This window comes from Vicugna pacos, chromosome 10, assembly GCF_048564905.1.
Source record: "Vicugna pacos chromosome 10, VicPac4, whole genome shotgun sequence".
Taxonomy (NCBI): domain Eukaryota; kingdom Metazoa; phylum Chordata; class Mammalia; order Artiodactyla; family Camelidae; genus Vicugna; species Vicugna pacos.
The window spans coordinates 69,863,233-69,881,429 of NC_132996.1; the positions used below are offsets into that span (position 1 = coordinate 69,863,233).

The 18,197-nt window shown below is 61.8% G+C and overlaps 2 protein-coding genes across 6 annotated transcripts in view; one reads left to right on the forward strand and one right to left on the reverse strand.

Moving 5' to 3' along the window:
* Window positions 1-150: 150 nt before the first annotated feature.
* PC (pyruvate carboxylase) overlaps window positions 151-18,197 on the reverse strand; it is a 91,267-nt gene continuing 73,220 nt past the window's right edge. For all 5 annotated transcript variants that reach the window (XM_006210690.4, XM_072970393.1, XM_031690946.2 and 2 more), the window contains 13 exons: window positions 16,595-16,757; window positions 14,230-14,412; window positions 4,918-5,062; window positions 4,460-4,549; window positions 4,148-4,369; window positions 3,518-3,674; window positions 2,739-2,979; window positions 2,345-2,594; window positions 1,873-2,117; window positions 1,608-1,787; window positions 1,282-1,530; window positions 868-1,008; window positions 151-789 (listed from right to left, as the gene is read on the reverse strand). In XM_006210690.4, the coding sequence (XP_006210752.1) occupies window positions 541-789; window positions 868-1,008; window positions 1,282-1,530; window positions 1,608-1,787; window positions 1,873-2,117; window positions 2,345-2,594; window positions 2,739-2,979; window positions 3,518-3,674; window positions 4,148-4,369; window positions 4,460-4,549; window positions 4,918-5,062; window positions 14,230-14,412; window positions 16,595-16,757 (2,515 nt within the window). In that variant the 3' untranslated portion in view covers window positions 151-540. The remainder of the gene's footprint in view (window positions 790-867; window positions 1,009-1,281; window positions 1,531-1,607; window positions 1,788-1,872; window positions 2,118-2,344; window positions 2,595-2,738; window positions 2,980-3,517; window positions 3,675-4,147; window positions 4,370-4,459; window positions 4,550-4,917; window positions 5,063-14,229; window positions 14,413-16,594; window positions 16,758-18,197) is intronic.
* On the forward strand, window positions 7,853-12,042 carry LRFN4 (leucine rich repeat and fibronectin type III domain containing 4). The gene is made up of 3 exons (XM_006210687.4): window positions 7,853-8,727; window positions 9,164-10,522; window positions 11,189-12,042. Exons 2-3 carry the CDS (start codon window positions 9,174-9,176, stop codon window positions 11,748-11,750), a joined length of 1,911 nt encoding a protein of 636 aa, XP_006210749.2. The 5' UTR covers window positions 7,853-8,727; window positions 9,164-9,173; the 3' UTR covers window positions 11,751-12,042.

An 18,197-nucleotide genomic window follows, 5' to 3' on the forward strand; every position in this document is an offset into this window, starting at 1 on the left:
AGTGGTTTAAACCAGGGCCACACTGTTGTCATCCTCACTACCCTCCAAGGAGGAAGGTACAACTGACCTGCCCATGGGGTAGTCCAGGCAGCAGCCCTGCCTCTCTGCTGAGTGGCATAAGGAGTGGAGTGGGTTGCACAGGACCCAGAATGGAGAGCAGAGGAAAACCAGCTTTATTGAGCAAAGTTCTCAGGACTTGGGATTTAGGTCTCCCCTGCAGGAGGTAGGATCCCCAAGTCTGCTCCCCTGGGTCCTAGGGGACCCACCTGTGCCCCCAGCTGTAATCTCCAGCAAGGAGGGGACCCTTATTTGGCAAGAGATGAGTATGTGAGCAACTGTCCACCAGCAGGGAAAGGACAGATGGCAGGAGGAAGGGAATGGGCCACTGCAGACATGTCTCCTGCTACAGGCAGCTGAGGACAGGAGCTCCAGGGCTGGGACCTCCTGCCCCTGGGCACTGGCTGGCCTGGGCCTGCCCTGGCAGCACAGCGTCTCGAAGGCTTGGGGTGGGGATGGCCAGGCTGCCAGTCCAGGGCAAGATCACTCAATCTCCAGGATGAGGTCGTCACCCTCCAGTGTCATGTCTGTGGTCACATGGACCTTTCGGACAGTGCCCTCCATGGGCGAGGTCACTACAGTCTCCATCTTCATGGCGCTGAGCACACACAGGGGCTGTCCCTTGGCCACCTTGGACCCCGCTGCCACCTTGATGTCTATCACCTTCCCAGGCATGGGTGCCCCAATTTGACCCTTCACATCCTTCAGGGCCTTGGGGTGGAAGTGCATCTCCTGCAGACAGGGCAGAGGGGACATGAGACACCAGCTCTGCCCATCCCCACCACCTGGCTGGCCCTGGGGCAGCCGTACCTTCATGGCCTGAGTGTCCTTGACCAGAATGGATCGCAGCTGCCCATTGAGCTCAAAGAAGACCTGCCTCTGGCCAGCCCGGTTCAGGTCACTTATGGCCAGGGCTTTGATGTGCAGCGTCTTGCCCCGCTCCAGCTCCACCTGCAGGGAGGACGTGCAGGCTCAGAGCTAAGGGTAGGGGCAAGTGCAGGAGAGCAGCCCCCTGACCTAGTCCCAGGCAAGTCCCCTCACCCTGGGTCTCACCTCCTTACTTGTAAAGGCCTAATTCCTGGTCTCTCAAGGGTACTTTGTGAACCCACAGCTTATGAGGCCGAGTGACAGCCAAGCCAAAGCCTGGAGCTCCAGATGTGGTAGGCTCCTTAGGGATGGCAGGGGTGCTGGGGTGGCATGCAGATGGGGGCCAGAGCCACTGACCTCAAACTCCTCTGCGATTTTGGGTCCCTGCAGGAAGAGGCGGGTATTGAGGCTGTCCAGGGGGCCAAAGGTAGCAGTGAAGTCCTTAAAGTGGGCAAAGACGTCAGGGTACATGGCTGCTGAGAGCACGTCCTCCGGGGTCACCTCCTCCCCATGCCGCTCTAGCAGCTCCTTCTCCAGAGCCTGCAGATCCAGGGGAGGGAGGGAGGCTCCAGGCCGCCCCTCCACCCTTGGCAGGTCCTTTAGCACCTGGGGTGCAAAGCAGATGGTCAGGCCTGATTCTTGGACCCAACTCCCACCCTCACACTGTGCTGGACCTTCCTTACCTTGGAGCGAAAGGGCTCAGGGAACCCCCCGTGAGGGATGCCGATGTAGCCCTGCAGAAACTCCACCACAGAGCGGGGAAAGGACAGCTCTTCTGCCTGGGCTTCAGCCTCCGCCCGGCTCAACCCATTCTGCACCATAAACTGGGCCAGGTCCCCCACGATCTTGGAGGAGGGTGTCACCTGAGGAGAGGAGCCCCCTAGATGAGGGTTCCAGCCATTTTACAGAGGCCCAGAGGCAGGGGTAAGAGCACTGGGCCTGGCTCACCTTGATGAGGTCGCCCAGCATCTGGTTGGCCTCCACATAGGCCTTCTTGACCTCCTTGAACTTGGAGCCAAGCCCCATGCTGTGTGCCTGGAAGTGCAGGTTTGTGTACTGGCCCCCTGGGATCTCGTTCTCATACACATCCGAGTTGCCAGACTTCATAGTGGCCGTGCAGTCAAAGGCTGCATACAGCCCCCGGGCCCCCTCCCAGTACTCACTGTAGTCAAACACACGCTCCAGGGGCACCCCTGCAGGGAGGCCAGAGGCAAGGGAGAGCTCAGAAATGTGCTCCCAGGTGCTCCTCCCAGGACCCCAGGACCAGCTCAGGCCCCATCTGAGATGTGGGTAATGGAAGGCAAGGCCTGGCAAGAACATCTGGGTTCTAGGATACGCCCGACTCTGCTGAGACTGCCCATCCTGACCTGAGGGCTGCCGCTTGGAGAGGGGAATGGCCATGGGCTGCTGCTGTGCCCACCTGTGTCCAGGGGAGTCCTTCGGGTACAGGCCACCAGGGCCCCCATGCTGGGCTGTGAAGTCATTCCGGACATAGAGTCAGCTGCCACATCTACCACATCGGCCCCAGCCTGGGCACAGGCCAGCATGGCTGCCACGCCCGCCCCTGACGTGTCGTGGGTGTGGATGTGCAGTGGGAGGTCAGGGAAGCGGTCCCGGAGGGAGCTGACCAGCATGGTGCAGGCCGCTGGCTTCAGCAGCCCCGCCATGTCCTGAGGGAAGAGCGGAGGAGAAAGAAAGACCTTGAGGAGGGGGCATGCTGGGTGCACAGTTGGGGAGAAGAGGGAGATGGTGGGGAGGCAGAGGGAGACATGAGCAAGTGGGGAGACTCCCAGGGGTGGGCCGGGCCCAGGCACCTTGATGCACAGGATGTGGGTGCCAGCCCGCACTAGCTCTTCAGCCAAGCCCATGTAGTACTGCAGAGAGTATTTGGTGCGGCTGGGGTCAGCCACATCGCCCGTGTAGGAGATGGCAGCCTCCACCACACCACCAGCACTGCCCACCGCCTCCATGCCCAGCAGCAGGTTGGGCAAGTAGTTGAGGGAGTCAAAGACCCTGAAGACATCCATGCCGTTCTCCTTGGCCACCTCACAGAACCTGAGTTGGTAGGAGAGCACAGGGGTTAGCTCTATCCCACTCCTCTGGGCACATCCTTTTCTGGCTCCTGACCCACCTGCAACTCCCAGGGAATAAGACCTGAGAGTCTGGCCTGGCAGGGTGCCTGGCACCCACAGAGCTAGGGGGGCACCGCAGTGGGGACAAGGCCTCTCCAGGGCAGTTTGGGCTGGGCAGGGTCGCTCCAGAGGCATTGGGCAAGGAGGAGAGCTGTCTGTGCCAGTCATGTGCGGCACAGCTCAGTCTGCCCAGGTCAGAAGGATCAGCTGGGGATTCTTTGCTTTGCAAAGAAATGGCAGGCTGAGGTTTCCAACCCCAGCTCTACACTATGTGGCTTGGGGCGAGTCATCTGCCCTCCTGGCGCCTCCACTGAAGCCCTTCCAATTCTCTGACTAATTTAGCAGCCCCTGCTGGATACAGCTGGTGAGAAACTTGGTTTCAAGCCCACTGTGGGGAGCACAGGCCATTGCATTGTGGCCTGGGTCCTGTACAGTGTCTGCCCACCCCACCCCAGGCTCACTTGAAGACCACATTGTCAGGGTAGTTGGTGTAGCCCACGGCATTGGCACCCCGCAGCAGCATCTGGAATGGGATATTGGGGATGAGTTCCCGGAGCTCCTGCAACCGCCGCCAAGGGCACTCGTACAGGAAGCGCATTGCAACATCAAATGTAGCTCCTGCACAGGAACCGAGAAGCCCAGGTCAGCCCTGCAGGTCCTGGGGACCCCACCATGCCCCGCAGCTCTGCAGCCTGAGCCTCTGGCCCTAACACCAAACCCTACTCATCCTCAGGGTTCTGCACATCCCAGCCCCAACCCCTGCAGACTTTGCCCTTTGCTGATCTCTCGGGGCAGCTCAGCCTCACTGTGCTCCCTTTCAGAGCCCCCACACCCAATTCTCTGTGCTATAATTAACTAAGAGGCTGGAATCTCCTCTCTGACTCTTGAGCTGCCTGGGCCTCAGCTCTAAGATCTCATGCTGGCACCAGGCCTGGCCAGAGTGGGCACCAGTCACCATTTGCTAAACAAATGAATGCTGTGCCTTGTTCAGTTCTCACTGGTTCCCTAGGTGTTAACATCTCCAACTTCTGGAAAGCCCCAGTGGCTTGCCTGTACGGTGGATACCACATTCCGTCCTTCCTCCAGCCTACCTCCCCAGTTCTCCATGCTGAAGAGCTTGCTGAAGTTGTGGGCAACATAGGGAGAGATCTTTTTGAGATCGTGGGTTCGCACACGAGTGGCCAGCAGTGACTGGTGAGCGTCCCTGAAGGTCGTGTCCATCAGCAGCAGCCCCTGGTGGTTCCGCACTGCTCGAGCAAAGCCCTCAGGACCCTCCCGCAGCAGGATGTCTCTGAAACCAGCTGGGGGTGGGCCTAGGGCAGACCAGGGCATTAGCACCCATCCTTCAGGGGGCAGCCTCCTCGCTGTCTCCCCTACAAGTTGGCAAAATTAATCTCACCTACCTATGGGCACTGTAGGGACAATAGGGTCCGTGGGGCTGGGGCTGGCCTTGACAGGGATTGGGGTGGTTGGGCCATTCACCATGACGTGTCCTGGGGAGAGAGCGGGCAGCAGGTCAGGGCAGGCTGGGCAAAGTCTGAGTTGAGGGCAGAAGTGAGAGTAGTTGGGCCCGGGGATCAGGGGATTCCTCCAGGATCCCTGGTCTTCCAGCTGGCCCCTGTCCTCTCCAAAGCCAGGGCCTCCTGGGTCCAGGCAGTGGGGACCTATTGAGGGCCACATGGATAGAAAAGGGGGGCCTCTAAGATCAGAGCAAGGAGGGCGGGTGGGGTGAAGCAAAGGAGGAAGGCACAGGACCAGACTGGGGACGGGCAGGGGTGCTTAGAAGCTCTCTGGGTTGGGGAGGCGGGGCGCCAGAAGCAAGGCATCTGGGAGGGGAGGGGGGGCAGTCTCGGGGCCGGACCGAGGTAGTGCAGCAGCTTCTGGGCCCGGTTCTGTGCAGGCCGCAGCTGGAATAGCTCCGGGTTCTCATCGATGAACTGGGTGTCCACGGTGCCTGCCAGGAACTGCTGGTTGTTGAGCACATTCTGCAGGAAGGGGATGTTGGTCTGCAGGACAGAGGCGGGTGGGAGGGTGTCACTGGGCAGCATGGACAGGGAAAGGAGAGACTGAAGGTGCCATCTAGGCTAGCACAGCTTCCCAAGTTCCCCAGGATACCAGGCTGAGGTTCAAGCTTCTCTGTGGAGTGGCGTTTCCCCATCTCACCCCACCCCCATTCTGGCAGAGTCCCTTAAGCTGTCAGGGGCCTGAGCCCATTCCTCTCTCCTTGCTCACCCTGGAGCCTGTGCTGAATCCCACCTCATCCCTCCTCAGGGATCCCTTCCCTGGAAAACCGATTCGGCCTTTCCCACAGCACTGTGGCATAAAGCAACCACCCTCTGCCCTCCCAGCCACGCTTCTTCAGAGCAGCCCCTACCTCTAACAAACCCACCCCCCCCCCACAGCACACGGCCACAATGATATTCTCACTGAGGTCCCCACTTCCAGTGAAGCCCAGCAGACACTTTCCCACTGTCTCCTGCTAACAGCTCCCACCTGGACATTCTCTGGGCTTCCACGACATCTTGCTCCCCTCCTCCTCCCTCCCTAGTCTCCACTGGGGGCTCCTCCCACCCCTGCAGGTAGGAATTCTCAGGGCTGTCCCTGGGCCTCCTCTCCTCACACAGCACAGTCCCCTTGGGTGGCCTTGTCCTGAGCCTCCAGCTCCAGACCCAAAGTGGAAACCCCTCCTGGAGACCTCTACCTTGTGTGTCCTTCACACAAGCTCATCAGGACCAAAATCAGCCTCCCTCACCCAGTCCTCCTCTGCCTCCTGGTGGGTGTCACCATCTACCCAGTTACCAAAACCTATGTTCCATCCACCTCACCACCCATTCCTGTGTCACTGGTCAAGCCAGACAACTCTACCACAGTCATCTCTAGACTCTGTGACCCTGTGCCCTCAGGCCATGTCTTTACCAGGTTCCCCTGTCATGGTCACCTCTAGTCACACAAAACTTGCCTTGTGCTCTCACACCTCCACACCTCTGCACCTGCCTGGTAAGCTTTTCCTGGAAATCTGAACCTGGAAGGCCTTCTTTGTCCTCACCTCCTGCCCTCACAGAGGAGCTGTATGCTCCACTTTCTAGGACTTTGTGGGACAGCTGCTGGAAAGCCCCTCCCTCGGCCTCATCATCTTTTGCTTCTCTCCATTTCTCACCTGCCTGGGAGGCTTTACGGGCAGGGGTGCTGTCTGAGGGGCTGGTGTCCACATGCTTTGTACACAAGGGTCCTCAGTTCTGCTCATTAAACAGCTGGGTGACAGCAGGAAGCTGGGGTGGTAAGTCCAACTTAGAGGCCATGTAGGGCCTGGGAGGCAGCGTTGAGAGATACCCCATGACTGCAAGTTCAGGTGGATGGGATTCCAGCATGCATGTCTTTGACCACAGGCTACAGCCTGGCTGTCACTTCAGAGAAGGCATCTCAGGGTGTCACCCACTCATGATTTCTGCTGGCACCTTCAGTAGGGACTCCAGGCCCAGGATGGGCCGCTGGGCCCTGTTGCTACTCTGAGAGATTCTGCCTGTTCCCCCAGAATTCCTATCATCTGGAGACCTGAATGGGAAGGGTGCCTCCCCAACCATTATCCCCCTGGTGGCCACTGCAGCATGGGGCTCAGCCAACATTGCCTTGTCTGGTGTGACAGGTCTGCCTGTCTGTCCCTGAGACTAGTCCATGCTCCTTTTAAAGAGATGGGGACATTTCAACTGGGCCAAGGCACGGCATTTGGGAAGAGGAAACCAGTTAAACCATCTAAAGAATCTAGAATCACACAGGAGTGAGAAGGATCCTCAGAGGCCTCTCCACCTCACTGCATTTCCCTTTTGTAGACCCCGCCCCCTTTTGCTTTTTGGAGGATCTGTCATCCCATCTGTACTGCATGGAGTTTGCTCCATGGGGGCAGAAACCAGGCCCATCTGGTTCCTGATGTCCCCCAGCTCCCCGCAGAGTGTGGCACATGATGGATGCAAGGAAACATGTATGTTTAGAATGAATGAAAACACCACTGATGGGAGAAAAGGAACAAGGAGACACCTGAAGCCACTGAGCATCAGGGTTGACTTGGGCTAGAACCCAGGTGCTTCCGTTTTACAAATGCAACAGCTGAGGCCCGGGGAGTAGCAATAGTAAGAATGGCTTCCAGCTGCCAGGTGGCTGAGCCCCTCACAGGCTGCCTTATTTCTTCTCCTCTGAAGTACACATAATCAATACCCCTTGGCCTAGATAAGGAAATTGTTTTCAGTGGTTAAATAACTTGCTCAAGTTTACTTGGTGTATCAGGCAGTATTAGACATCAGTCTGTTTCCCTGAGGGAAGGGAAAGGAACAGGGCATGGGAGGGATCTGGGTAGCCTGAAGACCGGGAGATATTTGGGGTGGGGGAAGTGACTTCCCTTGTTTCCCGACTGGGGTGCCGGACCTGGTTCTGAGCCCTGAGCGCCCCCACCAAAGCCCGGGATCTCGGAGGCAGAAAGCCAGAAATTCATCCCCCACCCCCGCCCACAAACACACTCCGGGAGCCGTTTCTCGGCGGAGCGGATCTCGTCCCGGGCCACTCTCCGGGGAAGTGGTCCAGTAGGGGGAGCAGTGGGAGAGAGGGGCTGCCAGTACAGCCAGGATCACTGACGCACAGCTTCAAACAGCGTGCCACCGCCGGCCTGCTGGGAAACCGCGGCGCACAGACCAATCGGGCCGGAGGCGGGGACCGGTTGGCTCCCGAGCGCGCCAGGCGGGGCGGGGAGCCGGGGAAGGAGGAGGGAGGGGCCGGGGCGGGGGCGGGGCACAGCGCCAGCCAGGAGGCCGAGCCCTCTCGGCCCCACCCCGCAGCAGCCCCGCCGGGGCGCATCGCCCCCAACCCTGCCCCCTTAACCCCCTACAGGGCCCGTGCCTGCTGTGGACCCTCCACGTGACTCAGTGATGCAGAACGGTTATGACCTTCAGCGTAAGGCTGTGAATGCGAGGGTCCCAGCAACAGTGCGGGTTTGCGCCCGGCCCTGCCTGTGGGTGCGGGGACGTGTGGGTGTGTAGGCATGTGTGGGTGTGTTGGGGAGGGTGCCCAGCGACATGTGACAAAGACTCTTCTCTCTGGGAGATGGTGAAGGGGCCCGCGAGCTGGCGCTTTGTCTGGCTTTCTGCAGAGTGACGGTTCGCGCAGCGGCAGCAGGCGCCCGTGCGGTGCAGGATGCCGGGGCGCCAGGGTGGCCGGGGGCGCGCGCGCCAGTACCAGGGTGAGTGCGCTGCGGCAGCGCCCCGGGGCTACGCGGCGGGTCCGCGCCGGCCCGGGCCTCGGGCGTGACCAGGAGCCACCCGTGGGCGCTGCAGTGGCCGCGTGTCCCCGTGACCTCGGGAGCCTGCCTGGGCCCGGGTGGATCCCTGCGCGCCCCTCCCCGTCAGCTCTCCACGTGCCTGTCCGCGGTGCGCGTGCTCGTTGGCGCGCACCCTCCTGCCTGTCGCCGCCGCCGCCGCCACCGCCGCCGCCGCGAGCCGCGCCGGGAAAAGGTGCCGGGAACCGAGTGAGCTGGGGCCGCGGGCCCGAGCGCCATGGGCCAGAGGGCACGCGGCGGGCGGCTGGTCAGCCCCGGGCCTCACCCCCGCGGGAGAGCCGCCTGGAGTCGGCGGGGGCCGGCCGGGCCCACGGGGAGGCCGGCCCGCGCCCCCTGAGCTACGGACACCAGGTGAGGGGGCCGTGGGGGACAGTGTGGGAGTTGGCAAGGGAGGGGCAATGGGCCTCGGGAGGGGTTTGTGGGGGCACCTTCCCAGGCGGGGGAGGGGATGGTGCGGAAGGGATGCTGGCGATTCCAGGGGACGCCAGGGAAAGGAAGTTCCCGGACCCTCCCTGCTCCACGGCCACCTCCGCTTCCTGCCTCATGTCTCACCTTGTCCCCGGAGCCTGGACTCCCCCTAACTGCTTGGGGAGTGTCACCTTTACTCTGGGGGGCTTGGCCCTACAAACCCGAGCCTTCTCTCAGCCTTGGGGAGCCCTTTGGGCCTTTGACCCTGACCCTAGCCCCAGGCCAGGCCTCTCAAAGCTGGCCCCTGGAACCGGGCCCTGGGGCAAGTGGGCACCTGTGCCAGCCCTACTTGTGCCTGGGCTGTGACCCTTCCCTACAGGGCGCTCACCATGGCCCCACCACTCCTGCTGCTGCTGCTGGCCAGTGGAGCTGCCGCCTGCCCACTGCCCTGTGTCTGCCAGAACCTGTCCGAGTCACTCAGCACACTCTGTGCCCACCGAGGCCTGCTGTTTGTGCCTCCCAACGTGGACCGGCGCACAGTGGAGCTGCGTCTGGCTGACAACTTCATCCAGGCCTTGGGGCCACCAGACTTCCGCAACATGACAGGGCTGGTAGACCTGACGCTGTCCCGCAATGCCATCACCCGCATTGGGGCCCGCGCCTTCGGGGACCTAGAGAGCCTGCGCTCCCTGCACCTGGACGGCAACAGGCTGGTGGAGCTGGGCACTGGTAGCCTGCGAGGCCCCATCAACCTGCAGCACCTCATCCTCAGCGGCAACCAGCTGGGCCGTATTGCGCCAGGGGCCTTCGACGACTTCCTGGACAGCTTGGAGGACCTGGACCTGTCCTACAACAACCTGCGGCAGGTGCCCTGGGCCGGCATCGGTGCCATGCCCGCCCTGCACACCCTCAACCTGGACCACAACCTCATTGATGCACTGCCCCCGGGCGCCTTTGCCCAACTCAGCCAGCTCTCCCGTCTCGACCTCACCTCCAACCGCCTGGCCACGCTGGCACCTGACCCACTCTTCTCCCGGGGCCGTGACGCCGAGGCCTCCCCCGCCCCCCTGGTGCTGAGCTTCAGCGGGAACCCCCTGCACTGCAACTGTGAGCTGCTGTGGCTGCGGCGGCTGGCCCGGCCCGATGACCTGGAGACGTGCGCCTCTCCACCAGGCCTGGCTGGCCGCTACTTCTGGGCAGTGCCAGAGGGCGAGTTCTCCTGTGAGCCACCCCTCATTGCCCGCCACACGCAGCGCCTCTGGGTGCTGGAGGGCCAGCGGGCCACACTGCGGTGCCGGGCCCTTGGCGACCCCGTGCCCACCATGCACTGGGTCGGCCCTGATGATCGGCTGGTTGGCAACTCCTCCCGAGCCCGGGCTTTTCCCAATGGGACCTTGGAGATTGGGGTGACGGGCTCGGGGGATGCAGGGGGCTATACCTGCATTGCCACCAACCCTGCTGGCGAGGCCACAGCCCACGTAGAACTCCGGGTGCTGGCCTTGCCCCATGGTGGGAACAGCAGCACCGAGGGGGGCCGCCCAGGGCCCTCGGACATCGCTGCCTCAGCCCGTACTGCTGCTGAGGGCGAGGGGACACTGGAGTCTGAGCCAGCTGTGCAGGTGACGGAGGTGACCGCCACCTCGGGGCTTGTGAGCTGGGGGCCAGGGCGGCCAGCGGACCCTGTGTGGATGTTCCAAATCCAGTACAACAGCAGTGAGGACGAGACCCTCATCTACAGGTGAGGATGCACTTTGCGGTCCGTGACCCCAGCTTCACTCCCCGCCGCTTTCCCTCCGAGCCCTGCTCACCCCTCCCGGGCTTGGCCACCTCTCCTGCTCCTTCTCCCCCCTTGGGGTTTCCCCACACCCTTCCTCAGCTTCTGAGCTACCTGGGGGGTATTGGTGTTGCAGGGGGAGGAGGGAGAGGAGGGCAAGGCAGCAGAGAGAGGAGGTGGGGGGTGACGGGAGGAGGGAGGCTGTGCCCCACGAGGTCTCTCAGATGTGGCCAAGCAGGTGCAGAGGCCTCCCATGTTGGGCTCTTGGTATCTGTTTAAGCACGTGGGCTTGGCCCACACATGCGCATTGTTTCTGCCTCTGGCATGTGCTCCTCCACGGCTGCCTCGTCTGGCTCTGGGCCTGGGTGTCAGCTCGCACACCTCTGGCCCCTTACACCATCTCCAGTGCCACACATGCCTGTTTTGGTTTCTCTGCCTCCTTAAACACAGAGGCCCATGTGGTCTTGGGGAAAGGGGTGTGGAGTGTTCAGAGCTGGGACCTGGGGGTACATGATGGTAGCACTGGGTGGGTGGGCTGTGAAGGGGGCTTTGAGGTTTTGTGGCCATGGGGAGGTGGGGATGAGGGCCTGGACCCCAATCTGGGCTCTGACCACTTGCTCTTGCCCGCAGGATCGTCCCAGCCTCCAGCCACCACTTCCTTCTGAAGCACCTGGTCCCCGGTGCCGACTATGACCTCTGCCTGCTGGCCCTGTCACCTGCTGCTGGGCCTTCCGACCTCACCGCCACCAGGCTGCTGGGCTGTGCCCACTTTTCCACGCTGCCAGCCACACCCCTGTGCCACGCCCTGCAGGCCCACGTGCTGGGCGGGACCCTGACCGTGGCTGTGGGGGGTGTGTTGGTGGCTGCCTTACTGGTCTTCACTGTGGCCTTGCTGGTTCGGGGCCGGGGGGCCGGGAATGGCCGCCTCCCCCTCAAGCTCAGCCACGTCCAATCGCAGACCAACGGAGGCCCCAGCCCCACACCCAAGGTGCACCCGCCACGGAGCCCCCCGCCTCGCCCCCAGCGTAGCTGCTCCCTGGACCTGGGAGACACTGGCGGGTGCTACGGTTATGCCAGGCGCCTCGGGGGGGCCTGGGCCCGACGGAGCCACTCTGTGCATGGGGGGCTGCTCACTGCAGGGTGCCGGGGGGTGGGGGGCAGTGCGGAGCGGCTGGAGGAGAGTGTGGTGTGAAGGGAAGGGAGCCAGCCCAGGCGGGGGCAGAGGGCAGAGGGCAGAGGGGGTGGGGTGGGCAGCCTCCTGGCCTGGCGGGTCAGCACTGCCTGGGAGTCCCTCCCAGTCTTACCCTGGGTACCTCAGGCCCCCTTTTGCTTGGCAGGACAGGGGGCCCTTTCCCTGGTTCTGGCCTTCAGATGGGCAAAATGGGACAGGTCCCTGTGACAGGTGCTCACAGCCTCTGAGGCAGGGGCTGCAGCCAAGTGGAAGTCTTGTTTTTCTTTATAATAAAATCGTTGGGGACACCTCAGTGCTAGTCCCTGGTCTCGTCCTGCTAGGTTCCCTGAGGGGAGGGGGGCACAGGGGCCACTAGAGGCCCAGAGAAGACAGGGTCATGCCTGGGGCTACCAGCCCTGTGGAGGTGGCCAAGCAGCCTGGGGTGCCCTCAGGCTCTAGGGTGCTGTGGGGACCAGGCGCCTCTGTGCCTGCGAATTTAAGTGCAGAGAATGCCCCTTCCTGGCAGGGCGTGGACAGGACGTCCCGTCCTCACCTGGCACGGGTGTCACAGTGCACAGAGAAGCAGCAGGAGCAGCAGGGAGATGGTGCCGCCCTTCTAGGCCAAGGGACTTGGGCTGGAAACATAACTCAGTAAAAAGGTCCCCATGACTCCCGTTGGTGACAGCCTTATTCACCATGTGCCTGAGCATCTTTTGGATTTGTAACATGTCATCCCGAAGGGACCGGTAAGGGGCTTGGAGCCCCACTGCCCTGCTGTCAGCCTGGGACCTCCAGGGATGCAGCCCTGAGTGGGATCTTGGTCCCAACTGTTCCTCTGACACCCCTGACACCCCTGTGACTTTGCTCTTGTGGGACATCCAGGGGCAAACACACCCTCCTGGCCACTGCGCTGCTCTCGTTCCCACCTCAAGGAGTCACAGCCGAGGGCCGGCATGCTCCTCCCTGCCTCCTCCGGGCCCAGGCACAGCCCCCGCCAGCTTTCGGAACCACCGCTGCTCCCGGGCGGTGGCTGAGGAGTCAGTGCTCCAAACACAAACACTCCGGGGCACGTGTGGCTCTCTCCCAGCGCCAGGGGCGCCCAGGTGCGTCAAGAACGTGCAGGTGCCCGTGCCCCACTGCGGAGGGCGGGCACCGGCACCCTGGCCGGCCCCGGGGCGCCCGTGCTGAGCGGGGCGTGGGCTTCCTGTGTCGGGCCCGCCTTGGCTCTGACGGCAGCCCGGTGAGAGCTGGCGTGGTGAGGCGTGTGTGGACACGTGTGCAGGCCGAGCTCACACACACTAAGCCCGCCCTCCCAGCCCTGGAACACATACCTGGATGTGGCCCAAGAGGGATCCTGGTTTAAATAAAATGAAACAAAGTCTTCAACAGAGAGGAGCAGGAAAGCGTGAGCCCTCCAAGGGGCCACGGAGAGAGGGCGGAGGAGGCACACTGCTGAGAGAGGGGTGGGAGGGCAGGGGGGAGGGTAGGTGGCCTGCAGGACAGGAAAGGGGTGGCAGGCACAGGTTCGGCAGGGCCGGTGGCCTGGTCTGGGTGCACATCTGGGGAGGACAGTGGTGCCCCAGGAACTGGAAACGCTTGTCTGTCTGCAGGCCTCCCACCTTCCTCCCCTCACCCCACCGTCATGGCCCCGGGGCCCTGGTCTCCCTTCTCCACCTTCCGGCTCTAAGGCAGTGGGTATTCGGGAGCCCTCCAAGTTGTAGGTCAGCTAGAGGGTCCGAGGGCCCAGGGGCACCACCAGAGGGGTCCAGCCAGGGTCACCAACAAGGACAACACAGAGCAACAGGCATGGGCAGGCGAGGGGTGGGGTAGCCGGGCCCCTGCCTACCGGCCACCCGCCTGGAAGCAGCCCCAGGACGCTGTGCTGGGAAAACCAAGCCCCCGCAGCGAGAAGGGGCCGAGCACAAGACGTCATGACACGTCTCTGCCACGTGGCACCGGGGACAGGCAGTTCCCGTGAGGTGGGCAGGGGGCCTGGCACTGGCCCCACAGGCCCTTGCCTCCCGAGTGCTTTTTCAAAAGGCTCTGTACCCACAGAGCATGTGGACAGGTGAGAGGAATGGCGCGGGGCTGGGAGAGGACAGCACTGCCCACACGCCAGACCCTGGACACAGGCTGGGCCAGAAGCAGCTGGGAAGGAGAAGGCGGTGTGGGGGGCTACCAGCCACGCAGCTCCCTCCATATGTGGTGGGCAGGGGACGGCGTCCTCCTCGAGTGGAGAGCATCCTTTGGGACTCTCAGAAGAGGAGGAGGCCACCTGGAACCGTGGGCTGGGCAGTGTGCTCCCTGAAGGCAGAGCCCGGTCCTCCTGCTCTTCCTGCCTTGCAGGGTGTCTGACAGCAGTGGCTGCCCAGGGAACACCCAGGATACACAGGCAGCACAGCGACAGGACAGCGTGTGGCTGTGATTTCATCTCCAGCTACAGACACAGGACAGGACCAACCAAGAGGCCAATGGACATCTGGGGCCTGCAGCCTCTCACCTTCACGCCTCGGACTCGGAACTCGGCAAGGGCTCTGCTCATCTTGGTGGCGGCCGTGGGGTGGTCTTTGCCGTGGGCGATGACTTTGACCAGCAGGGAGTCGTAGTGGGGGGAGATGACGGCTCCTTGGAAGGCGGAAGCGTTATCCAGGCGGATGCCCATGCCCTCTCCGCTCCGGAACACCTGCGGGGGAAGGCGAGCAGAATCAGGACCTGGGGTGGAAGCCGGAGCTGAGCCATTGCCCCAGCCCAGGCTGGATGAGTGCAGGCCGCCGGCAGGCTGCTGAGGGCCATGCACAGGTGTCCACAGGGGACCCCAACTCTGGCCTGTGAAGTTCTGCTTAATTTCTGCAGCAAACCCAGGGGTGTGCCACCTTCTCTATGTGCCACTCCCCCACCCTGAGAGGAGGGGATGGGGAGAGCGTGCCCTGCCAGCACCAGGGCTCTGTGCCCAGCACTCAGGCTGACGCAGGGCCCACAGGGCACAGAGGGGCCTGGACAGGCGGGCCGGAGCCCACCGACCTACTGTCTTCCTGCCTGACCAACCGTCTTGCCTTTCAGATTCATTCATTTGTTCACTCATTCATTCCATAGCACGTGTGCCCACCTCATGCCAGGCCCTGGGGACAGAGCAGCTAAAACTGAGTCCCTGCTCACACGGACTCCCAGCCTGCTGAGCGAGGGGGCAGACAAACAAACAAGGAAACACACAGGCTGGCGACAAGGACACTGCAGGACAGGAGCAAGGCAGGGAGAGGCAGGCCAAGGGGTCTTTGTTGAACATATGCAGTGACGGGGAAGGCCTCGGTCACCCCCCACCTTCCCCTCCTTCCAAAGGGGAAGAAGAGGGAGACAGGCAAAGAGGAAGGAGCAGGCGGGCAAGCAGGTGAGAAACAGTAGGAAGAGGGAGAGGAGGGCCAGACGCAGGGAGAGGCGAGGAGCCCAGATGCGGAAGGAAGCAGAGAGTGACAGGTCAGAGAGGCGACTCATGGAGACAGGGAGGGGCCCCAGGTGGGGGCAGATGTTCAGACCGTGATGGGAGCAGGGGTGAGCCCTGCAGGGAGAGCCTGCACCTGGGGAAGGCACAGGTCAGGGGGCCGGGGAGTGGGTGGGGCAGGCCGGGGGGCTTGGGACACCCACTGCACCATGTTTCCGTGTCTAAGGGACACAGGCCTGTGTTCGATAAAAAGGAACTTAATAAAATATTTAAGGGCGAACACTCAGCTGTGAGCAGGAACTGTCAGCTAAAAATACTCTGTGGTAAACCAGGCTCGGAGGAGCCAGGCCCTGGAAGTGGAGGTGGTGGGCAGCGCTGAGTGGCGGGGCCGCCTTTTCCCGGCCGAGGGCAGAGAAGTGGGGGGCCACCCACTGGACAGCACTCTGGCCTTGGGCTGGCCCCCACCTGTGGACTTGGATCCTTCCAGAAACGGAGGCAGCTCTGTCTCAAGCCAACCAGCTCTATGCAACCTTCAGACTCCAGAGAGCTCCCCTTTGCTTCCAGCCCTCCCCACAGCACTGGTCTCAGAAGCTCAGTCTCTGTCTCAGAATCTCCCTGGACGCCCAAGCAGGACCTGAGCTCCGCCTCATCCTGCTTCCACGGAGGCTCAGACCAGATGGGGAGGCCGTAGACCAGCAGAGCCGGTGGCAGCACTGCTGTCGTGGGACCGGCAGGTATTATCAGGGGTGTGAGACAGAGGGCCAGGGAGCAGGCACCCCAGCAGCCCAGACAGGCCCAGAGGCTGGGGTGCGGAGGGGAGGCCACGGGGACAGAGGGGGAAAGACGTGCCCTGGAGGAGGTGCAGGTCCTGGTGTGCAGGGGAGCCGCCCTGGCCCTCTCTCAGCCCCACAGCCTGAGCCTGTCTCTTGGCCTCCTCCCTGCCCCCCCACCATCTCCCTACCTCCTCATTCATCCCCAGTGGGTCCGTTGGCCCAGCCTGCCCTCTCCACTGGGACATCTGGTGTCCTTTGCTGCACCCGGTTTCTGCCTGGACAGCCACCCTCCCCTCCTTAGACTGAAGGCAGTATAGAGGTCAGCAGCATTGCTCAGTGGGCAGCAGAGCTTTGGGTTCTTGTGAGAAGACAGAGCCAAGGGCCTGGGCTTCATTTCTGAGGACCCTGCACTCGGCCCCACCCAGCTGGTCTGCTCCCTGTCCATGTGATTCACTCGCTGGCTTTCCAGCCTGTGCTGGAATGCTCTCCCCTCACTCCAGGACAGTGCCTGGCTCCCATGTACTCTGAGGCAGCTTCTGCTCAGCTCAGGTGAGAGGTCTGCTTCAATGCCGGGCCCCTAGGCCCCCCTGTGCTCCCTGGAGCAGCAGTCTGGCCCAGGAGTGTCTTCACACAGACTGAGGCTGGTGGCAGCCTACCTCGATGCGGCCGGTGTCTGGCTGGAAGCTGCGCGCAGGGTCCTCAGTGGTGACCCGGCACTGGATAGCACAGCCGTTGATGCGGATGTTCTCCTGCCGCAGGCCCAGGTCAGGGAGGCTCCGGCCCTCAGCCACGTGGATCTGGGCGTGGACCAGGTCCACACTGCAGGTGTAGGGAGCAGGGAGAGCGTGAGGCAGGGGATGGGCGGGGAGAGCCCTGACCCCACCACCCCAGCTGACGCTCACCAGCCTCCTCCCAACCAGACTGGCGGCCCCTGCTCTGTACCCACCGGGGCCGAGAACCCTGCTCCTCGAGAACGTGGCGGCTGGAGGGGGGTGGCTGAGATGGCTGCAGCTGTCTTGCACCAACCAGCAACTCTTCCTCCCCACCTTTGCCCCACTTCTTCCCTGGGGTCTCTCTGTCCGCCTGCCTCACCCAAACCATCAAGCCTGGGTTTAAAGCCTCAGACCCTCATTCTTAGAGCAGTATTTGCTCCCCTGTGTGGTGCTGGTGGAGTAGGGGGGTCAATTTGCAAAAGAACAGGGTTGTGGTGAAAGCTGGGCTCATTGAAATGGGGCTGCAGCTGTTGGAGGGTCCAAACAGGCGGGCGCCACTGTGGTCAGGATGCCGCCCTACCAGGGCCTGTGTTGCAGCTGGGCTTGTGCCCAAGACACCCCCACTCCCCCGCCGGGGAGAAACTTAAGAGTACAAAGCTTTCCAAATGTGCCTGGTTTTCTAAGCTCAGCCTCGCTGACTGCCATGCTCCTAAGGACAGCAACAAATCCAAGTGGAACAGCTGTTAAAAGAAACTTAAGGTTTTAAATTTATTGTCACTGAGGCTTGTGGTAAGGACAGCCTGGAAACTAGCAGATTTTCCTCAGTGTTTTGTATTTCCTGCTAAACCAGTTCATAGTAGTGATGATGATTACCATGTATCACTACGTCTACTCGCCATGGACCATGGCTGTGCTCTTCCCAAGCTTTATCTCCACAACGATGCTCTTAGAGACACTGTCGTTCCCATCAGAGAAGGAGCCCGGGGGTCAGAGATGCTGCAGCACCCCCAAGCTCCACGCAGCTAGTGACCTGGGAGGAATCTGCCCCCATTCTGTGTCCGTCTGACACAAAACCTCCGCTCTTAAGCAAGCAAAGATTTCTATCCTTAGCAGAACAGGCTCAGGGTAGGCTCAAGACTGACGGCAATTTTACAGCAGCACGATGGGGAAGGTCTCACGGGGCCAGAGTGTGAGGCTAGAGCATGTGCCTCGGCTCAGTCTTTAAGAGACAGCAAGGACTCTGGGGGCTTCCGTGCACCTGCCAGCAAAGGCAGGAGGGCCAGCAGCATCCTCAGTCTCAGATGGGGTCGAGGGTCGGGGACAGAACTGTCAAGAAAGTTCCATGGTGAGATGGACTAGCCCAAAGCTGGGGCATAATGCTTAAATGGCTCAAAGTATGTATCTTGAAACAATAAAAGGCCATTTTAACTGTTTATAAAATGGGCAGGTTTTTTTTTAATGTCTATACACGATGTTTGTGGGAGAACAAACTGGTACAAGCAATCTAGAAAGCCATTTAAGTGAGATGTTACTTATCCATTGCTCA

Coding starts and splice junctions, on each gene's coding strand:
- LRFN4 (XM_006210687.4), top strand. CDS start 9,174: ATGGCCCCACCACTCCTGCTGCTGCTGCTGGCCAGTGGAGCTGCCGCC. Junction 10,523..11,188: donor GACGAGACCCTCATCTACAG/GTGAGGATGCAC, acceptor TCTTGCCCGCAG/GATCGTCCCAGCCTCCAGCC.